The sequence below is a fragment of the Danio rerio genome, chromosome 7 (genome assembly GCF_052040795.2).
Source record: "Danio rerio strain M-AB ecotype USA chromosome 7, GRCz13ab, whole genome shotgun sequence".
Taxonomy (NCBI): Eukaryota; Metazoa; Chordata; class Actinopteri; order Cypriniformes; family Danionidae; genus Danio; species Danio rerio.
This window is the reverse complement of record NC_141027.1, coordinates 5,550,205-5,572,500: the sequence shown is the minus strand read 5'-3', so window position 1 is coordinate 5,572,500 and position 22,296 is coordinate 5,550,205. Positions and strand designations below refer to the sequence as shown.

The 22,296-nt window shown below is 37.4% G+C and overlaps 1 protein-coding gene and 1 long non-coding RNA gene across 7 annotated transcripts in view; one reads left to right on the top strand and one right to left on the bottom strand.

The window, feature by feature from the left end:
- LOC147842981 (Fc receptor-like protein 5) overlaps nucleotides 1–17,717 on the top strand; it is a 23,418-nt gene extending 5,701 nt beyond the window's left edge. The window contains exons 3-20 of one of the 5 annotated variants that reach the window (XM_087260222.1): nucleotides 3,067–3,357; nucleotides 8,634–8,918; nucleotides 9,195–9,476; nucleotides 9,908–10,186; nucleotides 10,538–10,813; nucleotides 10,912–11,262; nucleotides 11,352–11,630; nucleotides 11,746–11,997; nucleotides 12,475–12,720; nucleotides 12,809–12,919; nucleotides 13,017–13,103; nucleotides 14,441–14,503; nucleotides 14,620–14,679; nucleotides 14,759–14,836; nucleotides 15,021–15,074; nucleotides 15,374–15,433; nucleotides 17,098–17,160; nucleotides 17,300–17,717. In XM_087260222.1, coding sequence (XP_087116348.1) covers nucleotides 3,067–3,357; nucleotides 8,634–8,918; nucleotides 9,195–9,476; nucleotides 9,908–10,186; nucleotides 10,538–10,813; nucleotides 10,912–11,262; nucleotides 11,352–11,630; nucleotides 11,746–11,997; nucleotides 12,475–12,720; nucleotides 12,809–12,919; nucleotides 13,017–13,103; nucleotides 14,441–14,503; nucleotides 14,620–14,679; nucleotides 14,759–14,836; nucleotides 15,021–15,074; nucleotides 15,374–15,433; nucleotides 17,098–17,160; nucleotides 17,300–17,307 — 3,125 coding nt within the window. In that variant the 3' untranslated portion in view covers nucleotides 17,308–17,717. Of the gene's footprint in view, nucleotides 1–3,066; nucleotides 3,358–8,633; nucleotides 8,919–9,194; nucleotides 9,477–9,907; nucleotides 10,187–10,537; nucleotides 10,814–10,911; nucleotides 11,263–11,351; nucleotides 11,631–11,745; nucleotides 11,998–12,474; nucleotides 12,721–12,808; nucleotides 12,920–13,016; nucleotides 13,104–14,440; nucleotides 14,504–14,616; nucleotides 14,680–14,758; nucleotides 14,837–15,020; nucleotides 15,075–15,373; nucleotides 15,434–17,097; nucleotides 17,161–17,299 lie in introns of all 5 variants that reach the window. The other 4 variants (XM_087260221.1, XM_087260223.1, XM_087260224.1 and 1 more) reach the window with 4 other exon arrangements.
- On the bottom strand, nucleotides 9,217–22,292 carry LOC147842980 (uncharacterized). 2 transcript variants are annotated; one of them, XR_015495319.1, is made up of 4 exons: nucleotides 22,048–22,292; nucleotides 21,866–21,957; nucleotides 12,748–12,894; nucleotides 9,217–11,832 (listed from the first exon to the last, which is right to left on the bottom strand). It is a non-coding gene; the product is annotated as an uncharacterized LOC147842980 (long non-coding RNA). The 2 variants fall into 2 exon arrangements; XR_015495318.1 differs by lacking the exon at nucleotides 21,866–21,957 and having other exon boundaries at nucleotides 22,235–22,292.
- Between the last annotated feature and the right edge of the window lie 4 nt (nucleotides 22,293–22,296).

Here is a 22,296-nt window from a genome sequence, read left to right as displayed (position 1 = left end):
CTCTTCAGGAAAAAACTGAAAATACGAGAGAAATACGGGAAAATACATTTACAGGATGATGGCGGGATAGATCTGTAAAATACGGGAGAATCTCTGGGAAAATGGGAGGGTTGACAGGTATGGATTAGGCAGTGAAACATTTTTGATTGAGTTCATGATGCAGCAGAACTGAGTTAGAAACCTGAACTGTATTGCTGGAGTACAACATTTAAACTTTGGACCGCACACATCAGAAAGTAGCCAAATACACCACAAGTGACAAAACTATTATGTGTGTTACTAGAGCATCATCTGTTTGTGTAGATCTTCATTATGATGAAGAAACTGCTTTAAAACAGAGACAGGTGCAGGACAAACACTGACCAGGGTTCAACGCTTTTTTCTACTGGCCCGATCGTTCTGATTTTTACTTGCCCGGCCAAAATTTTCACTGGCCCCACCTAAAAAAAAAAGTTAATAGCTATTTGACTGTGTGTGTGTGTGTGTGTGTGTGTGTGTGTGCGTGCGTGTGTGCGTGCGTGCGTGCGTGTACGGCTTAACGAGGTTAATTAAGTTAACTAGACAGGCTATGGTAATTAGGCAAGTTATTGTATAACGATGGTTTGTTCTGTAGACAGTCTGAAAAACAATTAGCTTAATGGGCTAATAAATTAAACCTTAAAATGGTTCATAAAAATTAAAAACTGCTTTTATTCTAGACAAAATAAAACAAATAAGACTATTCAGAGGAAAAAATATTATCAGACATACTATCAACATTTCCTTGCTCTGTTAAACATAACTTAGGAAATATTTAAAAAAGAAAAAAAACAACAAAGTGGGGCTAATAACTCTGACTTCAAGTGTATATATATTTACAGTAATTTTTAAAATGTTTTTTAAGGAAAATTATTCAGTTAATCAAGGCTATGTTTATTAAATGTAAAAAAATGTTAAATTGTTAAATATTCATCAACATTTTAAATAACTGCTTTCTTATTGTATGTAGTTTCAAATAAAATTATTACTCCAGACATTATTGCTTTTATTACTATTACCATTAATAAATATAATAATAATTAATATTAGTGATTTCTGTAGGATCATGTGACTGGAGTAATGAAGCTGAAATTTCATCTTTAAAATCACTGGAATAAATAAATAAATTAAATGATTAACTACTTTTGAACATTTATTTTATGCAACATTTCACTAACTTTTGACCAGTTGTGTATAGAATATTTTATAAGCGAAAATGTGCACTTTAATTTTAACAACCCACAGACATCGTCACCGAATACAAATCAGAGAGGTCAGACTTTCTTATACAGAGCCTCATTTCAATTGTCAGGTTTTGTAAAAATCTATCTATTGAATTAATCAATCTATTAAAGAAACGTTGGCTAGAATTCTGCATTATAGGCTTACATTATAGAGAGACATAGCAGATGAACCGAGACTTCATCAGATCGCGAAGATCAATGTTGATCTGTCTTTCGAGCTGTCAGTGCAGAAATGAACAAAACAACTGGCCTAACACAACATATTATATGATTAAAATATGGAAAAATGATCAGATAGTAACTTCGGTCAATTTTCCTAACGGATAAACCGAGATCAGGCTGGATAAACAGCTCTCGGTAATATTTCAGCACGCTTTCACTTTCGCATTTACCGGTAAGAATGACATCTCGCCCTGCTCATCATTCTCTCGTCATATAGCCGTATATATGGCTAATACACAATTATAATACACTGTGACATAGCCTGGGTGGTTAGTTCGTTGCATTGTTTTGTTTTCTCACTAAAATCGATCTGCTCAATAGGGCAGAGACCGTCTCATTCAGGCGATCTCGGACAGATTGATTTGGTGCGGATGGGATGCGGGCGCAGGCGCGGATGCGAGCGCTGAGCGCAACTGCTGGATATATGCTAAACAAACCGCGCTAACGGGGGAAACGAGACGGATTCCGAAACAAACGTCTATATGGGAAAGCACATAAGATTGTATTTGCACACAATTGACAGACAGTCGCAGCACGCAGCTCTGGCTCGATCTGGCAGGCTAAAAGGCAGCACTGGCCCGATCGGGCCAGCAACATTCTGTACACTGGCCCGAGTGTCTCACACGCTGGCCCCGGGCCATCAGGCAGTCCTTATTGTCGAGCCCTGCTGACTGAGCAAGATTACAGACATGTAGATCACAGAGTCCAACAGTAAATCCACCCACAACACACACAGTTAGCTGATCATCCACGCACCATTATTGCTATTCTGATTAGTTAAAACTTTAAAGGCTATTTAGCATTACTTAGAGATACTTGTGTTGGTTTTTCTCCTAATGCTTAATGAGAGTCATTTGTCGTTCAAGAATATAACCAAAATGAACAACCTTAACTTTTCTGGGTAAAGGATTGCCCTGTGTGCTCGTCTGCTAATCTACTGAGCAGCCACTGAGAGGATGTTTGTAGTATGAGCCAGTGCAGAATGATGACGTGTGTCAATACAAAATAATACAAAAGTCACAAACATTCACAATCTCAGACATCAGATCTACATCAGATTTATTACCACATATGAACCTGGCACAAATCAGAAAAGAAAAGATCAGATTAGAGTGTCTGCTGTTCACACTGTCAACAGATCCACGTCACATATGGAGGAAAAGTATGAGTCTGTCAGTGGAGAATACAGCTGTAGAGGAGAGAGATCAGACATCAGTGCTGCTGTTACACTGACTGATCATATTAACGTCTCTTTAATGCTGGTTTAACATCAGTATTTTCTCACACTAATATTGTTGATCAGCTGGAGTAACTTTACATCTGTTCAATCCACCTGAAGTTCCTCCATACACCCTGGTTTGTGGAGATACTGCTGTGTTGGGCGAATACTGAGTTATTATTAGTCATTTATTTATTCTTTTATAATGTGCTTTAAAAAGGAAAAGGTTCAGCTTTTTATATTTTTAAAGGTTTTCTAAGATCTACAGACACAATTTAAAGTTATAAAACACACATAGAATTTACAGTTATTTTCACTGAAGGAGTTGTTTGACTCACTTCATGATTCTGTCTTTCTCCTCAGCTTTACCCAGATCTACAGTGACTGTGACACCAGACAGTGCTGTATTCACTGAAGAGACAGTCAAGCTGAAGTGTGTGATTGAGTCTGATCACAGTGACTGGACATATGAGTGGTATAAAGACAGAAACAGTGTAAAGTTACAGTCTGATGGTCATTACACTGTAAACAGAGACACTCTCACTATCAGAGGAGCTGATTGGTCTGATCAGGGTCAGTACTGGTGTAAAGGACAGAGATCTGGAAGACCAAACTCATCACAATCAAGCTCTGCTGTTTATTTCTCAGTAAAGGGTGAGTTTAATAGTATTGTAACTTTACATTCAGTCAAAATAATATGTAGGATTAACTAGAAAAACACAAAAGCTTCTGTGTTTCAGTAACTCTACTATTACAGAGCTGAATACAGTCACAGTTCAGTTATTAATGAGAGGAAAAGCTGCATTTTCAGACTCTCTGGACTGACAATAAACCTGTGAGTGAACAGAAACACTCAACTCAAGTTGTTGTCGAGTCACTCTGAACTGATTCATGTCTCATGGATAAAAACTAAACACATTGCCTATAATTACACAAAATTAAGGTTTAAACACAAAATAAGGGTGACAGCACATTAAATATGGCTAAGCCAGAAAGAAACAACTGAGTATCAAGGTTTAATGATTAATAAATAAAATAAAATAAAGACAGCGGCTAGATTAGGTAGGAGTGGGAGAAAAATGCATCAATATCTTTCATTTTTTTTTTAATTTTAAATAATTTTTTAGGGTTTTCACCTTTATTTGGACAGAACAGTGGAGATTTTACAGACAGGAAAGAGTGGGGAGCAGAGATAGGGGAAGGAATGGCAAAGGACCTCGAGTAGGGAATCGAACTCGGGTCGCTGTGAGCACCTTTGTGCTATGTGTCGACGCACTAACCACTAGGCTATTGGCGCCGACTCAATATCTTTCTTCAATGCTCAAATTATATCACAATGATGCAGGCCTGCAAAGACACATTAAGATATACAGCAGAGGCATGGTGCTGCGCTTCTCATCTGTTGTATAGCGGCTCACAGCTTGTGTTCATGCAGGTTGTGAATGACAGTGAAAGTGTTGCAAATCAATGCACCATCACTGTTTTCAAGCTGTTTTATGCTTTAACCTCAACACTAGTATCTTGCTAAATAAGATATTAAAATATTATTTACTGTCATCATGGCAACGACAAAAGTGATTAGTTATTAGAAATTAGATGGTTGGCACAGTGTCCTCATAGCAAGAAAGTCACTGGTTTAAGTCCCTGCTGGGCCAGTTGGCATTTTTTTTGTGGAGTTTGCATGTTCTCCCCGTGTCGGCGTGGGTTTCCTCCAGGGGCCTATTGCAGAAAGGAGGTTAAGTGAAAACTCAGAGTATATTAACCCTCAAATGAGAGAAACTCTGGGTTTTCCGTTTCAAAATGGCAGGTTTGTTAAACTCGACAAAGCAGGGTAAGTTAAGCCTGTTTCTGAAAGAAAGGTAACTTTAACTTAGAGTCAGTTATCGTGGTAACTTACTCTGTGAATCTAACCTGGTCCGGAGCAGGTTTTATTCTCTAAACTCTGAGTTTCTTTTGGTCTCCTCCCCTTTTTTTAAAGATGAAGCGTATTTCTCGCCTTAGCCTTACGTCTCCGCACACCTATTTTAGAGCTCATTTTGGAGATGTGCATGAAAAACGATTGATGGAAACGTCATGATTCACATAACTTTTGAAATACGCATAATAAAACATGCAGTGCATAACTGAGTAGGTTAAACTTTTATTTGATAAGAAAAGATGTGCATAAACTACGAAGGAAATACTTAAATTAAAGTATGTGCATTAAAAAAAAGGTTTGTTAGAGATGATGATGAAAATGTGTGTGAATGGACAAACCAGCAGGCTGAGCACACTGTAGAACATCTGAAATGTTGTTTTTTGTCATTCTAAAATGCCTTAACTGTTTCAGTATTAGTGTGAATTATTAATTACCTCCGAGCGTCTGGAGCGTGTCAAGATCTCCGCGTCTCATGGCTTCAACCCTCCCCCCCGTGTTAGTTGTGTGTCAGCATTGTCTTCTGAGGATCAAGTACATTTATTAAATAAAAAATAATTGGCGCAGCTTCTTCTACCACAGTAAATTCTGTTTTTACTGTTGATATTTGGTGCCAGTTCATCAGGAAGTGATGATTTTGTTCCATTTGACTTGTTGGATGAAAACGCTGCTTCATTCGCATCTTCTAGGCGTTTTTCCAGTTTTGCACAAATTATATATTATGATGGAAATGATCAATATATTTTGATGGAAACAGAGCTATTGCCTACATTTTTGTCACACACAGAACAAAGTCACGTACGAGAATGGCTTGTCCTTTTTCATAAATAATAAGCTTAACATTTGACGAACTGTAACTAGATTAATGGGATTATTATTCTTTCTAAAAATTATTTTTAGCACTGCTTACCTTCTAAATGTTATATCAACCTCTATCACTTGATCAATAAAAAGGCGGACACACACAAGTGCACTGTTAAATCTATTAAAACTGATAAACGTGTATAAAAGTTTAGAAACATTTTATAAACGTCACACATTACATTACTTATTTTATTATACTTAAATGTTTAAATAATTTAAATTAAAAATTATGTATTAACTTGAGCAGCTGTTTTCTCACGCTGTCTCTGTTTCACTGATGGTTGCTAATTCTTTTTAAATATATACGCTCATATTTGCTGTAACTTTGCATGAGCAGATCAAATTCAGCCGGAGAAAGAAATGCTGATCTCTTTTTTTAAGATGTTGCCATTTTCAATCGTAATATCTGCGCTCCATTGATAATGTATTTTTATAGTCACGGTGCGCGCTTAACTCTGAGTTGGTCTACTCAAAGTGATCTAACTCAGATCAGCTATTCTGAAACCGAAAACTCTGAGTTTTTAATATCTTGGTAAATCAACTCAGAGTTCAAGTTTAAACTCAGAGTTGTTTGAACCTCCTTACTGAAACAGGCCTCTGGTGAATTGGATGAAGTAAATTGGCCGTAATGTATTAGTGCCGGCAGCTAGCTCTCTGCAACTCACATGGTCGCCCACTGAAGCTAAGCAGGGCTGCGCCCGGTCAGTACCTGGATGGGAGACCACATGGGAAAGCTAGGTTTCTGCCTGAAATGGTGTTAGTGAGGCCAGTAGGGGGCGCCAAACCTGCGATCTGTGTGGGTCCTAATGCCCCAGTATAGTGACGGGAACTCTATACTGCTCAGTGAGCGCCGTCTTTTAGATGAGACGTTAAACCGAGGTCCCGACTCTCTGTGGTCGTTAAAAATCCCAGGAGGTCCTTCGAAAAAAAGTAGGGGTTTAACCCCGACAACCTGGCCAAATCTACCCACTGGCCTCTGTCCATCATGGCACCCTAACCCTCCCCATATCATAATTGGCTTCATCATTCTGTCTCCTCTCCACCAATCAGCTGGTGTGTGGTGTGCAGTCTGGTGCAAAGTGGCTGCCGTCGCGTCATCCAGGTGGATGCTGCACGCTGGTGGTGGATGAGGAGATTCCCCCAATGTGTAAAGCGCTTTGAGTGCCCAGAAAAGCGCTATATAAATGTAAGGAATTATTATTATTATTATGTGTGAGAGAGTGCATGGGTGTTTCCCAGGGCTGGGTTGCAGTTGGAAGGGCATCCACAGTGTAATACATATGCTGGAATAGTTGGCGGTTCATTCTGCTGTGGCGACCCCTGATAAATAGGGAACTAAGCTGAAGGAAAATGAATGAATGTCTGTCTGTCTCTCAAATGTCTCTAATATCTGATATTTTAATATTAAATCTAGAGCTCGTTTATCCTGAATAATCATGTTTATGGTGGCAGTACTGACAATCCAGTGAAACTCCAATCATTAAACAAAAGAATGCACTGTAGGTAAAATTAAGGAACAAATTTTACCAAATGAAATTTGTTTTAAAAAGCTAATTTTTCCATTAAACACATACAAACTATATTTTTGTTTATGGCCGTTTGCTAGCCTACTCAATTGTGCGGTGATGATTTGTTTCACTCCGAGGAAAATAAGGATTTAATTAATGCTTTACTGTAATTGTTGTATCACAGAACTCTGTCATATATTTGCAGATTATATAAAGATATGTAATCATTTTTAAGATTATGTCTTGAGTATCTGATTTTTCACTGGTGCTGATGTGCTTTATTTTTTCCCACCTGGTGACTTCTTTGGAAAATAATGCTCGTCGTAGACGTCACAGGATAATTGATCATGCATCGTGTAGTCTGGCACATTTGTTACCCACAAGTCAAGATTTTATCAAGAGGAAAAAGAAAAAAACACATAATCTGACATAGTGACTTTCAAAACCGACAACAAACATTGTGTGATCTGACAGGGGCTTAAGGAGAGAATTGATTTAAGAGCGAAAAACATTATCTCAGTTTAAAGCTGCTCTTATTCATCCCGGTCATAATCTACAAGCCCAAATCAGAAAATGTTGAGACAGTATGGAAAACACAAATAAAAAAAAAAGATAGTGGTGATTTCCAAATGTATTTGACTGGTATCTCATTGCAGACAACACAACAAACATGATTTAATGTGTTCCTCATGATTTTTATTGTTTTTTTTTTTTGTTGTTGTTTTGTTTCTTCAATATAAACATCACAATTTTGCTTGCAAGACATTTCTCTTATTATTGTCAAACATTTCTTTAATTTCGTCACGCATTTGTTGGCAAACTAATGATCCTCTGCCCATCTTTGCTCCTAAAGGACTAGACCTTTATTGGATGCTGCTTTTGTACTAAATCATAATTACAATCACCTGTTCACCTCACCTGTTTCAAATCACATCATTATTTAATCTTTTACCTGATTTCCAGCCCTAAACTGCTCCCATCACTACTGTTTTAAAATGTGTTTCAAGAACCAAAATTGGAATCAGTATTTATTTGAAAAAATAAAGAAATAAAAATCACAAGGAACACATTAAATCATGTTTGTTTTATTGTCTGCAATGAAATACAAATGAAAGTAAATTTAGAAATCACCAGTTTCTTTTCTTTATTTGTGTTTTCCATTCTGTCCCAACTTTTTCTGATTTGGGGTTGTATAAAAGGACAAAAACATCTAATCTAATTCAACCCCATTTCTGATATTATACCAAATACCAAAACTTTTGTTAACTTTATTTTATGCCCTTAAAGTAATAAACAAAAACATAATTAAAAAGACTTGAGTGAGAGTTCATTACAGACGAGTTTTGATAATAAAGAGAATGGCATGACTTACAGATGCTGCTGTTGAATGAGTTGCTGAAGTCTTCAGTCTGTTGAAGCTCATTCAGATTCAGCTGCTCCTCATATCAGCTTGTAGTTGGAGGTCTTCAGCTCTCCTTCTTCATTCTGCTTTCTGTGGAGAGTCAGAGGTGTTTGATAACCGGAAAACACTGACAGGACTAAACTAATGACAATAACAGAGCAAATATTGAGATATCAGATTAAATAATAAATATTAGACAATAAATTGTTGTTGATAAACATGTTTCTGTCTTTCTGCTCAGCTTTACCCAGATCTACAGTGACTATGATACCAGACAGTGCTGTATTCACTGGAGAGACAGTCAATCTGAAGTGTGTGATTGAGTCTGATCACAGTGACTGGACATATGAGTGGTATAAAGACAGAAACAGTGTAAAGTTACAGTCGTCTGATCGTTACACTGTAAACAGAGACACTCTCACTATCAGAGGAGTTAAGACTAATGAGGGTTCATATGAGTGTAAAGGACTCAAAGCTGGAAGATCAGTCTCAACACAACCAATTTCTTTTCATATATCTGTTATGAGTGAGTTGAATATTGTTTCTTACTAAATAAAACCATTTGAATAATTATTTTAAAAGCTTATGATATTCCCAAATTATGACAGTAGTGTGATGTGTGAGTTAAACACCATATAGACCAGGCATGAATAAACACTGATTTAATTTGATCAGTAAACATCTTATTTGTTGTAATCAACACAAAACCCTTAATATATTGTATTGTTTTATCTCATGAAGTGGTTTAGAGTTCATAACATCATGACAATGTTTTATCATCAATATTTCCTAATTAATGCAGCGAGACCAAAGCCTGTAGTGAAGGTGAGTCCAGATCAGCGAGTGTTCACTGGAGAGACAGTCACTCTCACATGTGACATACAGACAGGAGGAAACATTCAGTGGATCAAATACAGCTGGATTAAAGATGGAGACACTCACAATCCACACAGAACAACATCAGCAGCAGAGTTGAGTTTCAGAGCTGATTCTGTGTCTGTCAGTGGTCAATACAGCTGTAGAGGAGAGAGATCAGACTCACAGAGATCAGACATCAGTGCTGCTGTTACACTGACTGTATCAGGTGACGCTTCACATCCACATCTCTACAATCATTATCATCATCATCATCATCTATATTTGAAGCTGTTCTTTCATTATGCACTATTGATACACCAGTGGAAAAGTGTTTTTTAATTTTATGTTTTCACAATTTAATCAATCATTAATTTTTCATGAATTCAGCCTCCTGCAGTTCCCTCTCAACCCCCAATTTTGTAAGCCAGACACTGATTTATAGGACAGAAACTGTTCAGAGATCAGAGTTCTTGATTATGGCTTTAGAGAACATCTTAAATACATTAAATAAAGAAATATCTGCCTTTGTGTTTCTAAAATACTGGCAATGATGTTAAAACAATTCTTCTTATTGCAGATACAGTCAACCAACTTTAAATGAATATTTTGACTGGAAGAGCTGTTTGAGTCACTTCATGTTTCTGTATTTCTCCTCAGCTTTACCCAGATCTACAGTGACTGTGACACCAGACAGTGCTGTATTCACTGGAGAGACAGTCAATCTGAAGTGTGTGATAACACCTTACTACAGTAACTGGAGATATGAGTGGTATAAAGACACAAACAAAAAGAGTGTGTTACAGACGTCTAAGCTTCAAACTCTCACTATCAGAGGGGCTGCTGAGTCTGATCAGGGTCAGTACTGGTGTAGAGGACAGAGATCTGGAAGACCAAACTCAACACAATCAAGCTCTGCTGTTTCTCTCTCAGTGAAGGGTGAGTTCAATATTATTGTCCTTCTAAACGTTCTCTATGATCACATATCCAGTAAAGAAACTGTTTTTTTTTTTTTTGTTTTTTTTATAAAGCGCCATACATGTTCTTCCAATGCACTGTCTAATGTGTTTAAAGTTAAAATAGACTCATTTACTGAATCTGAATTCTACACTGGACCGGGTCTATTCTGGGTTATTAGAATTATTAAGCAATTCACTTTCAGTCATGATGTTCAGATTCATATACATCTCAAACCATTACCCAATGATGTGCTGACTGCAGATGTGAACCTGTTTTACTGCAGATGAACTCTGACTTTGAGGATCTGAATCTGTTCTTGTTCTCCTGCAGATTTAAAGCCAAAGCCTGAACTCAGATCAGATTCTGCAGGAGCTGCACTGACTGGAAACACAGTGACTTTGACCTGTGACACTGATCTGTCCACCGGATGGGACTTTTACTGGTACAAAAACACACAAGAGTCTGAGATACAGAAGACAGAAACAAACTCCTACAGCATGAAGATTGATTCAGTGTCTGATGAAGGCCAGTACTGGTGTAGAGCTGGAAGAGGAGAACCAGTCTATTACACACAATACAGTGATGAACTGACACTCAGTGTTACAGGTGAGAGAAAACACAGTGTGTGATTCAGTATATCTGTATATCTACAGCACTTCTACAACTCTCAATCAAGATTAATGCAGTAAACTGTGTTTGTACAGAGAGTCCTAAAGCTGTGGTGACGGTGCGGCCTGATAAACATGTGTTCAGAGGAGAAACAGTCACTCTCAGATGTGATATAAAGTGGAGAGGAAACACTGAGTGGACATACAGATGGCAAATAGACAAACCACAGACAGCAAACAAACCCATCAACCCCTGTACCAGACCAGACTGCTGCACCAGTGGAACCACTCAACAAAACTACAGAACTGCTGTGAGCCGGTGCTCAACACAAGAGTTGAAGATCAGCCGTGTTGAGGTCTTTCACCGTGGTAAATACAGCTGCACAGGACAGATGAACACTCAAAGCTCTCAGCGCAGTGATGCTGTTGCTCTGACTGTGTCTTCAGGTGAGTGTGTGTGTGTGTGTGTGTGTGTTCAGTATTATCAGTCTGTATCTGCTCCTCTATGGCTCTGTAACTCCTCATGTTTGGTTCAGATGAAGCTCAGGCAGCAGTGCGAGTGTCTCCACAGCCGTGGCTCACTGAAGGACACTCGGTGACTCTGATCTGTGAGGTTCCAGGCTCCTCTACAGGCTGGACGTTCAGCTGGTTCAGAGATGCTGATCATCTGTCAGACAGCAGCAGAGGAGCTGGAGGCTCTTACACTCTCAGTCCTGCTGCTCTACAGCACACAGGAGTTTATACGTGCAGAGCAGAGAGAGGAGAACCAGCCTATTCCTCACAGAACAGCAGCGCACAGCCACTGTGGGTCACTGGTGAGGGGAATCAGCTTTCAGCAGCTGTCAGAGCTGTTGTTGATCTCGAATGTGCCAGTAGGTTTATGTCAGTGACAGCAGCAGTATATTTGTCTGCGTTTGCTCTCTGTCTCAGGTGTTTCTGCTTCAGTGCGTCTGGTGCTCAGGCCCAGCAGAAGTCAACACTTCTCCTCTGACTCTCTCTCTCTGAGCTGTGACTCTGCTGGATGGACAGTGAGAAGATACACACACACAAACACACAAGATTGTTCAGCACAAACAGGATCTACATGTGGAATCCAGTCTCTCAGCACATCTGACACTGGAGTTTACTGGTGTGAGTCTGAATCTGGAGAGAAACACCATCCTCTGAACATCACTGTACATGGCGAGTCCTGCTTTCAAACTCAGTATCTACACACACATTCCCATGTCAATTATTCACACACACATACATATTGTACACATATGTACAACAACAACAACAACAAAGCATACTCTGAATGTGGAGTAATGAAAACTCTGTGGTGGAGTAATGATGGCTCTCTCTAGTCAGAGGAACTGATTTTTTCCTTCTTTTTTGCTCTAGTCTGCAGTCAAAGGTGCACGAAAAAATAATTGGCCAAACAATGTTGACAGTTGCTGCTGATGTTGAAAGTTGATCAATTGATTGATTGATTGATTAGTATCAAGTTCATTTTACATTTTGTTAAATTGGTAACAAATGCAGACGCATGTGTATAGTCACAATTGGACTACATGAGACTGCAGATATGAAGTCATATATTGAGACTAAACAGATGTGTGTTGTGTTGTGTTGTGTTGTGTTGTGTTGTGTTGTGTTGTGTTGTGTTGTGTTGTGTAGATGGTGCTGTGATTCTGGCTAGTTCTGCTGATCCTGTGATTGAGGGAGAAACTCTGACTCTACACTGTTTACATCGATCTACACACTCCTCCATCCTCACAGCTGATTTCTATAAAGACGGATCACTGATCCAGAATCAGACGACAGGAGAGATGAGCATCCCTACTGTCTCAAAGTCTGATGAGGGTTTCTACTACTGTGAAACAGAGAGAGGAGAGTCGCCACACAGCTGGATCTCAGTCAGAGGTCTGGGAATAATGAGAGATTATTTACCTCTGTAATATTATCATACAGCATGTGCTTTATGAACAGGTCTGCCATCTTCTCTCTTCAGCTTCATCTTCATCTTCATCTCCTCTTGTCATTGGTGTTTCTGTGGGATTGACTGTTTTCTTGCTGTTCCTTATTTTACTGGTTCTGCTGCTGAGACACAAGAAGAAAAGAGGTGTGAGGAGTTCAGCACATGATCAATAATATGAATGCATGTAATCAGATATATGCAAGTGAAAATTCATTAATAATGATATTAATTTCTACTGTAGATCAGGACCACAACAATCAACAAACCAGCAACCCAGTTCCAACTCGATCTGGAGAATCCCAACTGGAAAACGTTCCTCTACAGTCAGGTCAGATTTTAGGGCTGCAACTAATGAATATTTGAACAATTGATTAATCTGTCGATTAGTTCTTCAATGTTCTTCTTGTGGCAGCACGTTTGCCTCATTCATAAAAGCAGAACACGCAGGATTCAGCACGTTAATTCATAAGTTACTCCCAAAATACATGCAAGTAAGTGGCTGGTGAACTTAGAGAGGAATATATTGAACTTTATAGTTACTTCACTACGTGTATCTGATATGAATAAAACACATCGGCAAATTCTATTTGAATGGATTGTTAGACTTCCTTGTGTGTTTTACAAACTCTAAATGTCTTGTTTTACTAGTACTTGTGAGCATTTACACGTCTAAAATATAAAATAAGCATTAGGCGGGTAAACATTGCATAACTGTGATAATATGACACGTCTTTCTCTGGCTCAGCACCAGCCAACACGGCAAAGTTTGTCAGTTTGATTTTTTTCAGTTGCCGCTCTAAAGCCTGTTTCACACTGCAAGCGCAAGCAACGCGTGAGCAGAGCATGAGCAGTGTGTGTTTTTTCAGCGTCCATGTTAACCGATGAGAGCTTTTATATGGCACCCAGAAGCAGAGCGTGAGCATCGCTAAAGCAGCAGTCCCACGACAGTTTCGGCACAGGTCGGCACAGTACTGTATGACCTATATAATTTGTAAAATAAAGACTTGCAGGTTAAAGAAACAGCATAGGAGGAAGTTGTTTTTGTATATAGACAGTAAGATATGTAACTAGATAGATTAGACAGAGATTTATTGATCTGTGCAGCAGCTGTTCACGTGCTGCTCACGCTCTGCTTTCGCTTGCAGTGTGAAAGAGGTGTAAGGGTTAACAAGCTAACTCTAACTGTATGCTTGTCAAGCTGGATAACGAGTAAAACACCAGCACCAGGCACTTTACAGTTCTCACTTAAAAAAAGAACACAAGATTCTGTAGTGATTTACCTGCTGTTGAACTCCCTTCCTTCTCATCCTTTTCTATGAGGCACCGAACTCTGTATCAGTGTGTGAGAGAGGCTGTGTTAACTCTGCTCCGCACTCAATTAAAGTGATTTTTTTAAAAATAATCAAACATCCCTGCGTTGTGCGACACAACAAATCGATAGTGAAATTCATTGTTAACGCTTTTAGTAATAAGTTTTAGTAACATTTTTAATTGATTTGTTGTTGCAGCCCTATCAGTTTTATTAGCAAACACATATTTTTTGTTCACACAACATATGTCAGTTTGATCCAATATTGTTTTAACTGTGACCTTTGGTCTTTTTGACCTCTTACTTTGTATATCAATTATTACTAATACACAATTTGTTCATGTTGTTTGTTTTAGAGCCTGTGTCAGATGTGACTTATTCAAAGGTCATTGTTAAGAAAAAGAAATCCATGGATAAAGGTGAAAATCCTCTTCTGTACACATGGAGTCATCAGTCATGAACAATAACACTGATGAGGAATTAAACTAAAACTACACATTATTCACTAATTAATTCATTGTTGTTTCTGCAGCAGACACCGTGCCAGAGTCAACTAATGTGACATACTCAAAAATCAGGAAAAACATGCACAAAGGTGAATTCCTGTTTAGTTTTTTTCTTAAGTATAATAATTCCAGCATGTTCTGAATATCCTGCTTGATTTTCTGTGTCAGATATTAATTCTGCAGGACCCAGTGATCTGATTTATACAGAGATCAACATGAAGGACGAAAAGAAAACCAAGAGCAAAGGTAAAACGCACTGCATCTAGTCTTGATGATTTGTGTTTACTGATGTTATGATTTAATTTAATATTAAGAAACACTTTATAAATCACTAACAGCACTGACAGACACAAATCACACTTTATTCTCCAAAACAGCATCTGTGTGGGATTTAATGATTAATAATCAAGCTCTTGTTTTTCTATTTCAGGTTTTGGACTTGCTGATGTTCTGATTAAAATGAAATCCAAGGAGAAACGCAGCGGTAAATAGCAGATGCTCTGATGTGCTGTCATCAGCTGACTGCAGATCATGTCAAAATACTTTAAGTGAAACATTTCAACAGAAACTGCAATAAAAAATAAAAGCAACTATACATTTTTTTACTAAACAATAATAATAAACTTATTTAACATTGCTATTATATGGGGGTTGCTTGTGGAATTTGGAAGAATTCAATACATTTTAGAATAAAACATAATAAAAAGTTAAAAAAAATTGAAGCTGTGAATTCTGTCTGGATGCTCTTTATTAATTCATTCTCTGTCTGTTGTTCACTATCAGGGCAGAGCAGCGAGTCTGGAGACACTTTATACTCTGAAGTGAAGCAAAACACAGACAGAGGTGAGAGAAACACAAAGAACAGCTGCTGTTGATGATGATAATTTACTGTTCGTGTTTTAAACACACCATTATAAACATATTAAAGGTTTGAGACACCCTGGAGCAGTATTTTTGAGATTTCAACAGATTTGTGTGTGTTGAACAACATCAGCACCAGTCAGCTTTAATTGTGGGGAAAACTGGATAATTTTGAGCTTGTCAGTAATTTAATCTTCCGTGTTTAAAATAATGTTTAAGGGTGCTTTCACACCTGCCTCATTTAGTTCGTTTGAATCACACTAGAGTTCGTTTTCCCTCTTGGTGCGGTTCGTTTGGGCAGGTAAGAATGCAGCAATCGTACTCGAGTGCGCACCAAAAGCGGACCAATTAAGCGTACCGAGACCTGCTTGAAGAGGTGGTCTCGGTACGCTTTTAAACAAACCCTGGAGCAGTTCGTTTGTGGTGAGAATATGATCCGTACTAAATCACGTCCAACCGCATAAAGTACTGAGCCTTTTGGACTAATCCAGCTGCCGTAGGCCGATGCACTGTGCATTATGGGATATGGAGGAGAAATATTTGTTGACAGCGCTTTACCAACAGAGAGTCAGAGGGGGGGAACATTACCTGATTGATCGTTGGTAATATTTCCGCAAGATGAGCATGTCGCAGTTTAGCTAAATTAATTCATGTCTCATCCTGAAGTGATGAGGGATGCGTTAAAAACACTGTTTTCCAGCCACGGCCGCGCTTCATTCTCGAAATGTATAGTTTGCCTAAAGCAGGGATACAATCAGCCAGCGCAGTCGTTTCTCCAGAGTAAAAAATGACATTTTGTGTCTGCCGGTTTTGTTTACTTGCGGGAGTTTATTGGAATTTTCCCGCACGTGAATTCTGACCAATCAATAAGCAGTTTAGGAAATATGTTCAACAACATCTGGCCAATGAGAGATGTGGATTTTGTCAGATGACTGCATTTTGGTTAGTTTCAACTGGTTCGGACCAAATCCAGCAGTGTGGTGTGAAAACGACCCAAAGACGGCAGAAAATGCAACAATGTATCAGTTATTAGCCTTGGTCCGGACCAAATGAAGCGAACTACAGATGCAAAAGCACCCTAAGGCAAGATCAAAATCGGTGACGTATCGCAAATCTGCTAGTGGAGTGATGACGAGTCGGTTTCTCATTATTATTCATAGCAGAGTTTTCTTATCCTATGAGAAGACCTTGCTTCTTAATTATTTATGAGATCATGTGCTTGTTTAAAATCCTCCAGATTACTGGCAGGGCTAATGGTTGAAATAGACAGGGCAAGAGACCTGCTGCACTGCTATCCAATGTGTCTGCATTCAGACCCGGCTATTAAGGAGGAGAGAAGTCCTTCTCATTTAAAGTGTTTATATCAACACAATTATCTTTATAATGATATAGCAAATTGTGGTTACATGTATATGAAAGTAGAGTGCTCTGCCAGCCACGCCCACTCTTCCCTCTGTTCGCAGAGCTCCACCCCCATCTTTTTTAAACATTTCTGAGGTAGACTTGATCTGATAGAGGGAGGTTTCATGGCCCTTTAAAGATCCTGCACAGCCTGAGCCTGATTAGTTATATAAAAATATAAAAGCAATTTATACTTATAAAAATGAGTCTTAATTATATCACTCGTTATTATAACAATTTTTCAGGTGCTGATGCTGAAGTTGATGCAACTTATGCTCAACCCATTAGGAAGAAGAAGAATAAAACACGTAAGAATTTAGTTTTGTATGTGGGTTCTAAAAGTCAGTTCAGTTATTAGTGAGGATCAGTGGTTAATCCTGAGTGTAAAACTGTAAATAATCAGTGTTATTGACATTAACTGCATTAATCTGCATGATCTATTTAAAGGTCTGTGAGTGCAGTGATGAAAACAGACGCCAGAAGAGATGAACACCAGCGCTCGCTTTGCTTCAGAAACTGCTCATGACAATAATACACCGAATTATCAGAAGTGCAGATTAGCAAATACATTTCTCTCTAACATTTATACATTTTCTACAGGCAGCACTAAACTCAGCTTTACAATATTCTAAATAGTGTCTTTGAGGATTTTATTGTTAAATTTAATGTTTAAATAAATGTTTGTATTTTTATAACACATTAATATATTTTGATACACTGTTTTTTTTTCCCTGTAAGAGATTTCTCTGATAAATATAAAACATTTATGATGCTGTTTGCATGACTTTTTTAACCTAGAATCAAAACTTAAATGCTTTTAATCTTTATTTCTATGAACACAATAAAGCATGTTTTTGGACAGATTAGTTCATGTCTCGGGTGTTTTTCTGTGTACTTTCTGATTCTCTTTTGCTGCAAATCAAAAAGAAAATATAGAGAGTAAACTGATGGTGAGCATTAACTCTTTAAAACCTTACCCTAATTTATAAAATCACAGTAAACAAGCTTTCATCATTTAAAGAAATGTTGAAAATAATAAAATATAATCAATAATTGTATTAATATTAATATTTGTATTAATATTAATAATAAATTCAAAACTAAATTTAAAGTAAATGAAACAAACAAAAAAGTAAACAAATCTAAATTAATTATTTAAATTCATAAAACATAATATGAACTATTTTTTATTTAATCATAGCAGCAAACAACCTTTCAAAATTGTATTTCATTTTTGGCTTAATTTAATCTCCTCTGCTAAAACAGATGGCCATTCTTCCTCTACATAACATTAAACTCACATTTACATTTCAGTTTTGTTACATTTAAAGCCCAACATAGAGGTCTGTATTATCATTAAAACAACTAAAAAGATTGAGCAAACCATCAAATAAAACCAGACAGCACCAGACATTTATAAACGTTGCTGTTACGTGGGCTAAATCTGATGGGGCCTTTAAAGGTTGCTTTTAGCCCAAAATAAGTGCAGCTTAATTTAGTCTGTGTGATGTGGTCTAAATTTAACCCAAGACGGACCAAAAATAGCCCAAATAGAATCACAGGAATAAGATCACATTGCTGAAATATGGGTACTTATTGCTGAAAAGATGCACACTACATATTAGAGCTGCACGATTCTGGCTAAAATGAGAATCACAATTTTTTTGCTTTAAATAAAGATCACGATTTTCTCACGATTCTGTAGATGTAAAATAAAGGTATGGTTAAAACAAACATATGGCACAACATCGATAATAATTGAATTATTATGTTTGAGATATATGCTTGCTATCTGTCATATTAGACAAATTTATTCACTGGTAAAATCAGACATTTGCCATTATCAGATTATGTTCAACAATATATAGGCTAGAGTAGTTATACTGACACTGTAAACATTTATTTTCATGCACAACTGTGTGTTCCCTATAAAAGACAAAACTTATCAAATGCAGACGCAGGAGACCTGTCGACAGAGCTTAAACCCTCTCTTCTTTCAATGAAGTCAGGGTGTGAAAGCATTTTGGATTTCCAGTGAGTTATGTTGACAACGTTTGTGTTGTCGACAAAAAAAAAAAAAAAAACACACAGTTTGCAAGCTCTGCTATGTATGTATTAGGGTTCGTCCGATAGACAACACCGGCTTCGCGATCCTCCGCCCCGCCTTCGTTGCAAATCCGCTCGCGAAAAGTACACACTCAGGCCCTGTTTACACTTATAGGTCTTTGTTTTTAAATAGCATTTTAGAATAACAACGATTCACAACCACAGTGGCGTGTAGCATTTCTGAGCAGCCCTCCTTCCTCACTACCGCTGAAAACGCACATCACTTGACCACACACACTCATTCACACAAAGACACAGACGCACACACAGTCATGCGCTCGGTCCAGGCAGTCAGAGGGTCAGTAGACTGCTTCAATCTTTCACTCACTTGTACTTAGTCATTTTAGCGAACACCTCAGATACTGTTGTCTGTGCGTCTTTTTTACCGACGCCATAATAAGGACACAGATCTCTGCCTATTCAGGAGTCCCGCAGAAAAAGTGATGGACAAGTGGTAATTATGTGTGTAACTTGCCTTTATTCATTTACTGCATGATTTGTATATGGGTAAAACAAAGACCATGCATGTCGGGTAGTTGAACGGTAGGCTACAAATAATTGATTCGTTATTAACTAATAATTATTCATAATCAAAAATCGAAACGAACCGTTAGTTTAAAATAGAAAATGTAATTGAATCGAGGATTTGGAAGATTGTCGCACCCTTTATACTTAATGATAGACGCGCGTGTGTCTACTTTAGTGAACAGAACCTGCAAATGTTGTGAGTTACAGGTAATAAAGTTGTAAATAATTCAATTTGTGGCACAGAGTGATCGTTTGGGAGCCGCGCGAAAAATGAACAAACACTTAGCAGTCAAAATGAAACCGAAAGTGTGCACGTCATTTAAATGATCATATCGCATTTTAGAGAATGACAAATGTCTGATTTTACCAGTGAATTAAATGGTCTAATAATGTTGTCAATGACAGATTGCAAGCATATATCTCAAACATAATATTTCAACATCAGAATTATTATGAGTAGAATAGAATTACTTGTAGAAACCAGTAGACCTGCACAAAATAATATTACCGATGTTGTGCCATGTTTGTTCAACCATACCTTTATTTTATATCTACAGAATTGAGAGAAAATTGTGATCTTTATTTTAAGCTAAAAAAAACATGATTCTCATTTTAGCCAGAATTGTGCAGCTCTAATACACACACATACATACATGCATGCATACCTTTTTGCTCGGTAGAACTGGTGGTCCTAACTTAAACTTAAAAGTTTAGGCGCTCCAGCCAAAAAAATGAGCATCATTACTACAAGTTTTATACTAACATGTTTAACAGAAACAAACAAACAAGCAAAAATCTGCATGTGCTCACCGACCCTGCACACACTGCTTGACATAATCGAGATGAACTGAACTAACAATAATAACTGTGCTGTTCTCACAGGTGGTGTCTGATATTGTCATATAACTTACTGTTTGCACAGGTCATCTTAATAGCAATACCAGTCTTTTCATGAGCTGCAATATTAGTTTATCTCTGTGAACGCATGCTTTTGCACATCACAGTTATCGTTAACTCAGTTCACCTCATTCACGTCAAGCCGTGTGTGCAAGGCCGGTGAGCGCATGCAAATTTTTTGGTTAGTTGTGATTAATGTTAATTTCAAATGCAATAAATCTGTAAATATAAAAGATGTGGTAACAGCGCTCATCATTTTTGGTGGATGTGACATAATTTTGGCTGGTGCGGCTAAAATGTTTCAGTTAGGAGCACCAGTGGTACCAGGCAAACAGGTTAGCTTCGAGCTCTGTGATAAACATGACAAATATGATATTGTTTGCATGACTTGTTAATGTAAGCAAAGTTATTTTAGTGAAAATAAATAACTACTTTAGGGGCAGGTTAGTGCATGTCAGGGGTATTTTTCTGTGTACTTTTTCCCAAGACATGCAGTAGAGGTAAATTGGGTAAGCTAATTTGTCCGTGTTGTATATGTGCGATGGGAATGTATGGTGTTAAACATATGCAGGATAAGTTGGCAGTTTATTCCTCTGTGGCGACCCTGAATTAATAAAGGGACTAAGCCAAAAAGAAAATGATTGAATAAAATATAATAAATAAATGTAATTATTTTAAATATTAAAAAAATTATTATTTTCAAATTATGAACATGATTTTCATGTTTTAATTGTATCCCTGAAAATAAATAATTTATTTTAAGATTTTACCATTATCGTGTGCAATTGTTTTTTTTTTTTCAAATGTAAAAAGCTAATAGAAAAACTGATTGATCAAGCTTTTTGACAAACATTAACCAACAATAGAACTTTTTTCAGCAGTCTTTAACAAGCGTTAAATTATACATTATAATATATTACCAATAAAATTAACCTTTTTAAAAAAACATTTCATAAAAAGTAAAAACAGTTTACATTAACAGGTTCTTCTATGACGCCATATTCCTTCAAACATATTTAGTCCAGATCTTTGTAAAAGCATTTACTTATTTATTAAGCCTTGTTTTAATGATTTAAAAGCCTCAAACACCTTTTCAAAACTTAAATTCCGTTTTTTGCTCAACCTGTTTAGTTCATTTAGCCATTTTGGCTTTACCATAGTTTGTTTGTTTGTTTGTTTGTTTGACATTTAAAATGCAAAATAAGCATGTATACTTTGCAAACTATCACGTTAACTTACTTACAATGAATAACAATTAATAAAATCTAATTTAATCCGAGCTCATTTGCACTATTCGAGGAAATCACATCAGACTTCCAACGGCTTTTAACAGTGTTTGTGGTAGCAAAAAGACCACAAGCCATTACGTCTACAAACATTATAGTACATTTACTGAAAAACGAGGCAACTTTCAGAGGTTAAATTGCTTTGAGACAAACTTTTCTCTCACTGTTATCTGTCGAACTGAAATGAAAACTTTACCTCAGCGCAATCCTCTCATGCGGAGATCCAGTCAGAAAAACACTCTTCAATGTCCACGCTGACCCCTGACCGCAGCTGATATCTTGCCCAGTCTTTTCAACAAAGTAATATTTCTAGATTTACATGTTTTTAAAATAATAATTAATAAAAAATATTAATAGTATCAATCCGAGTCATCTGACCTTTAACGGTATTTAACGGCTTTTACCGGTGTTGACGAGTGGACGGTCGCAAATAGACTAAAAGCCATGACTTCTGCGGACATTATGGTGGATTCACTGAAAAACGAGGCAACTTTCAGGGGATAAATTGCTTTGAGAAACTTTTCCCTCACTGTTATCTCTGTCAGACCTGAAAAGGAAACTTTACCTCAGCGCAATCCTCTCACGCAGAGATCCAGTCGGGAAAAAACGTCTTCTACGCGCGCGCTC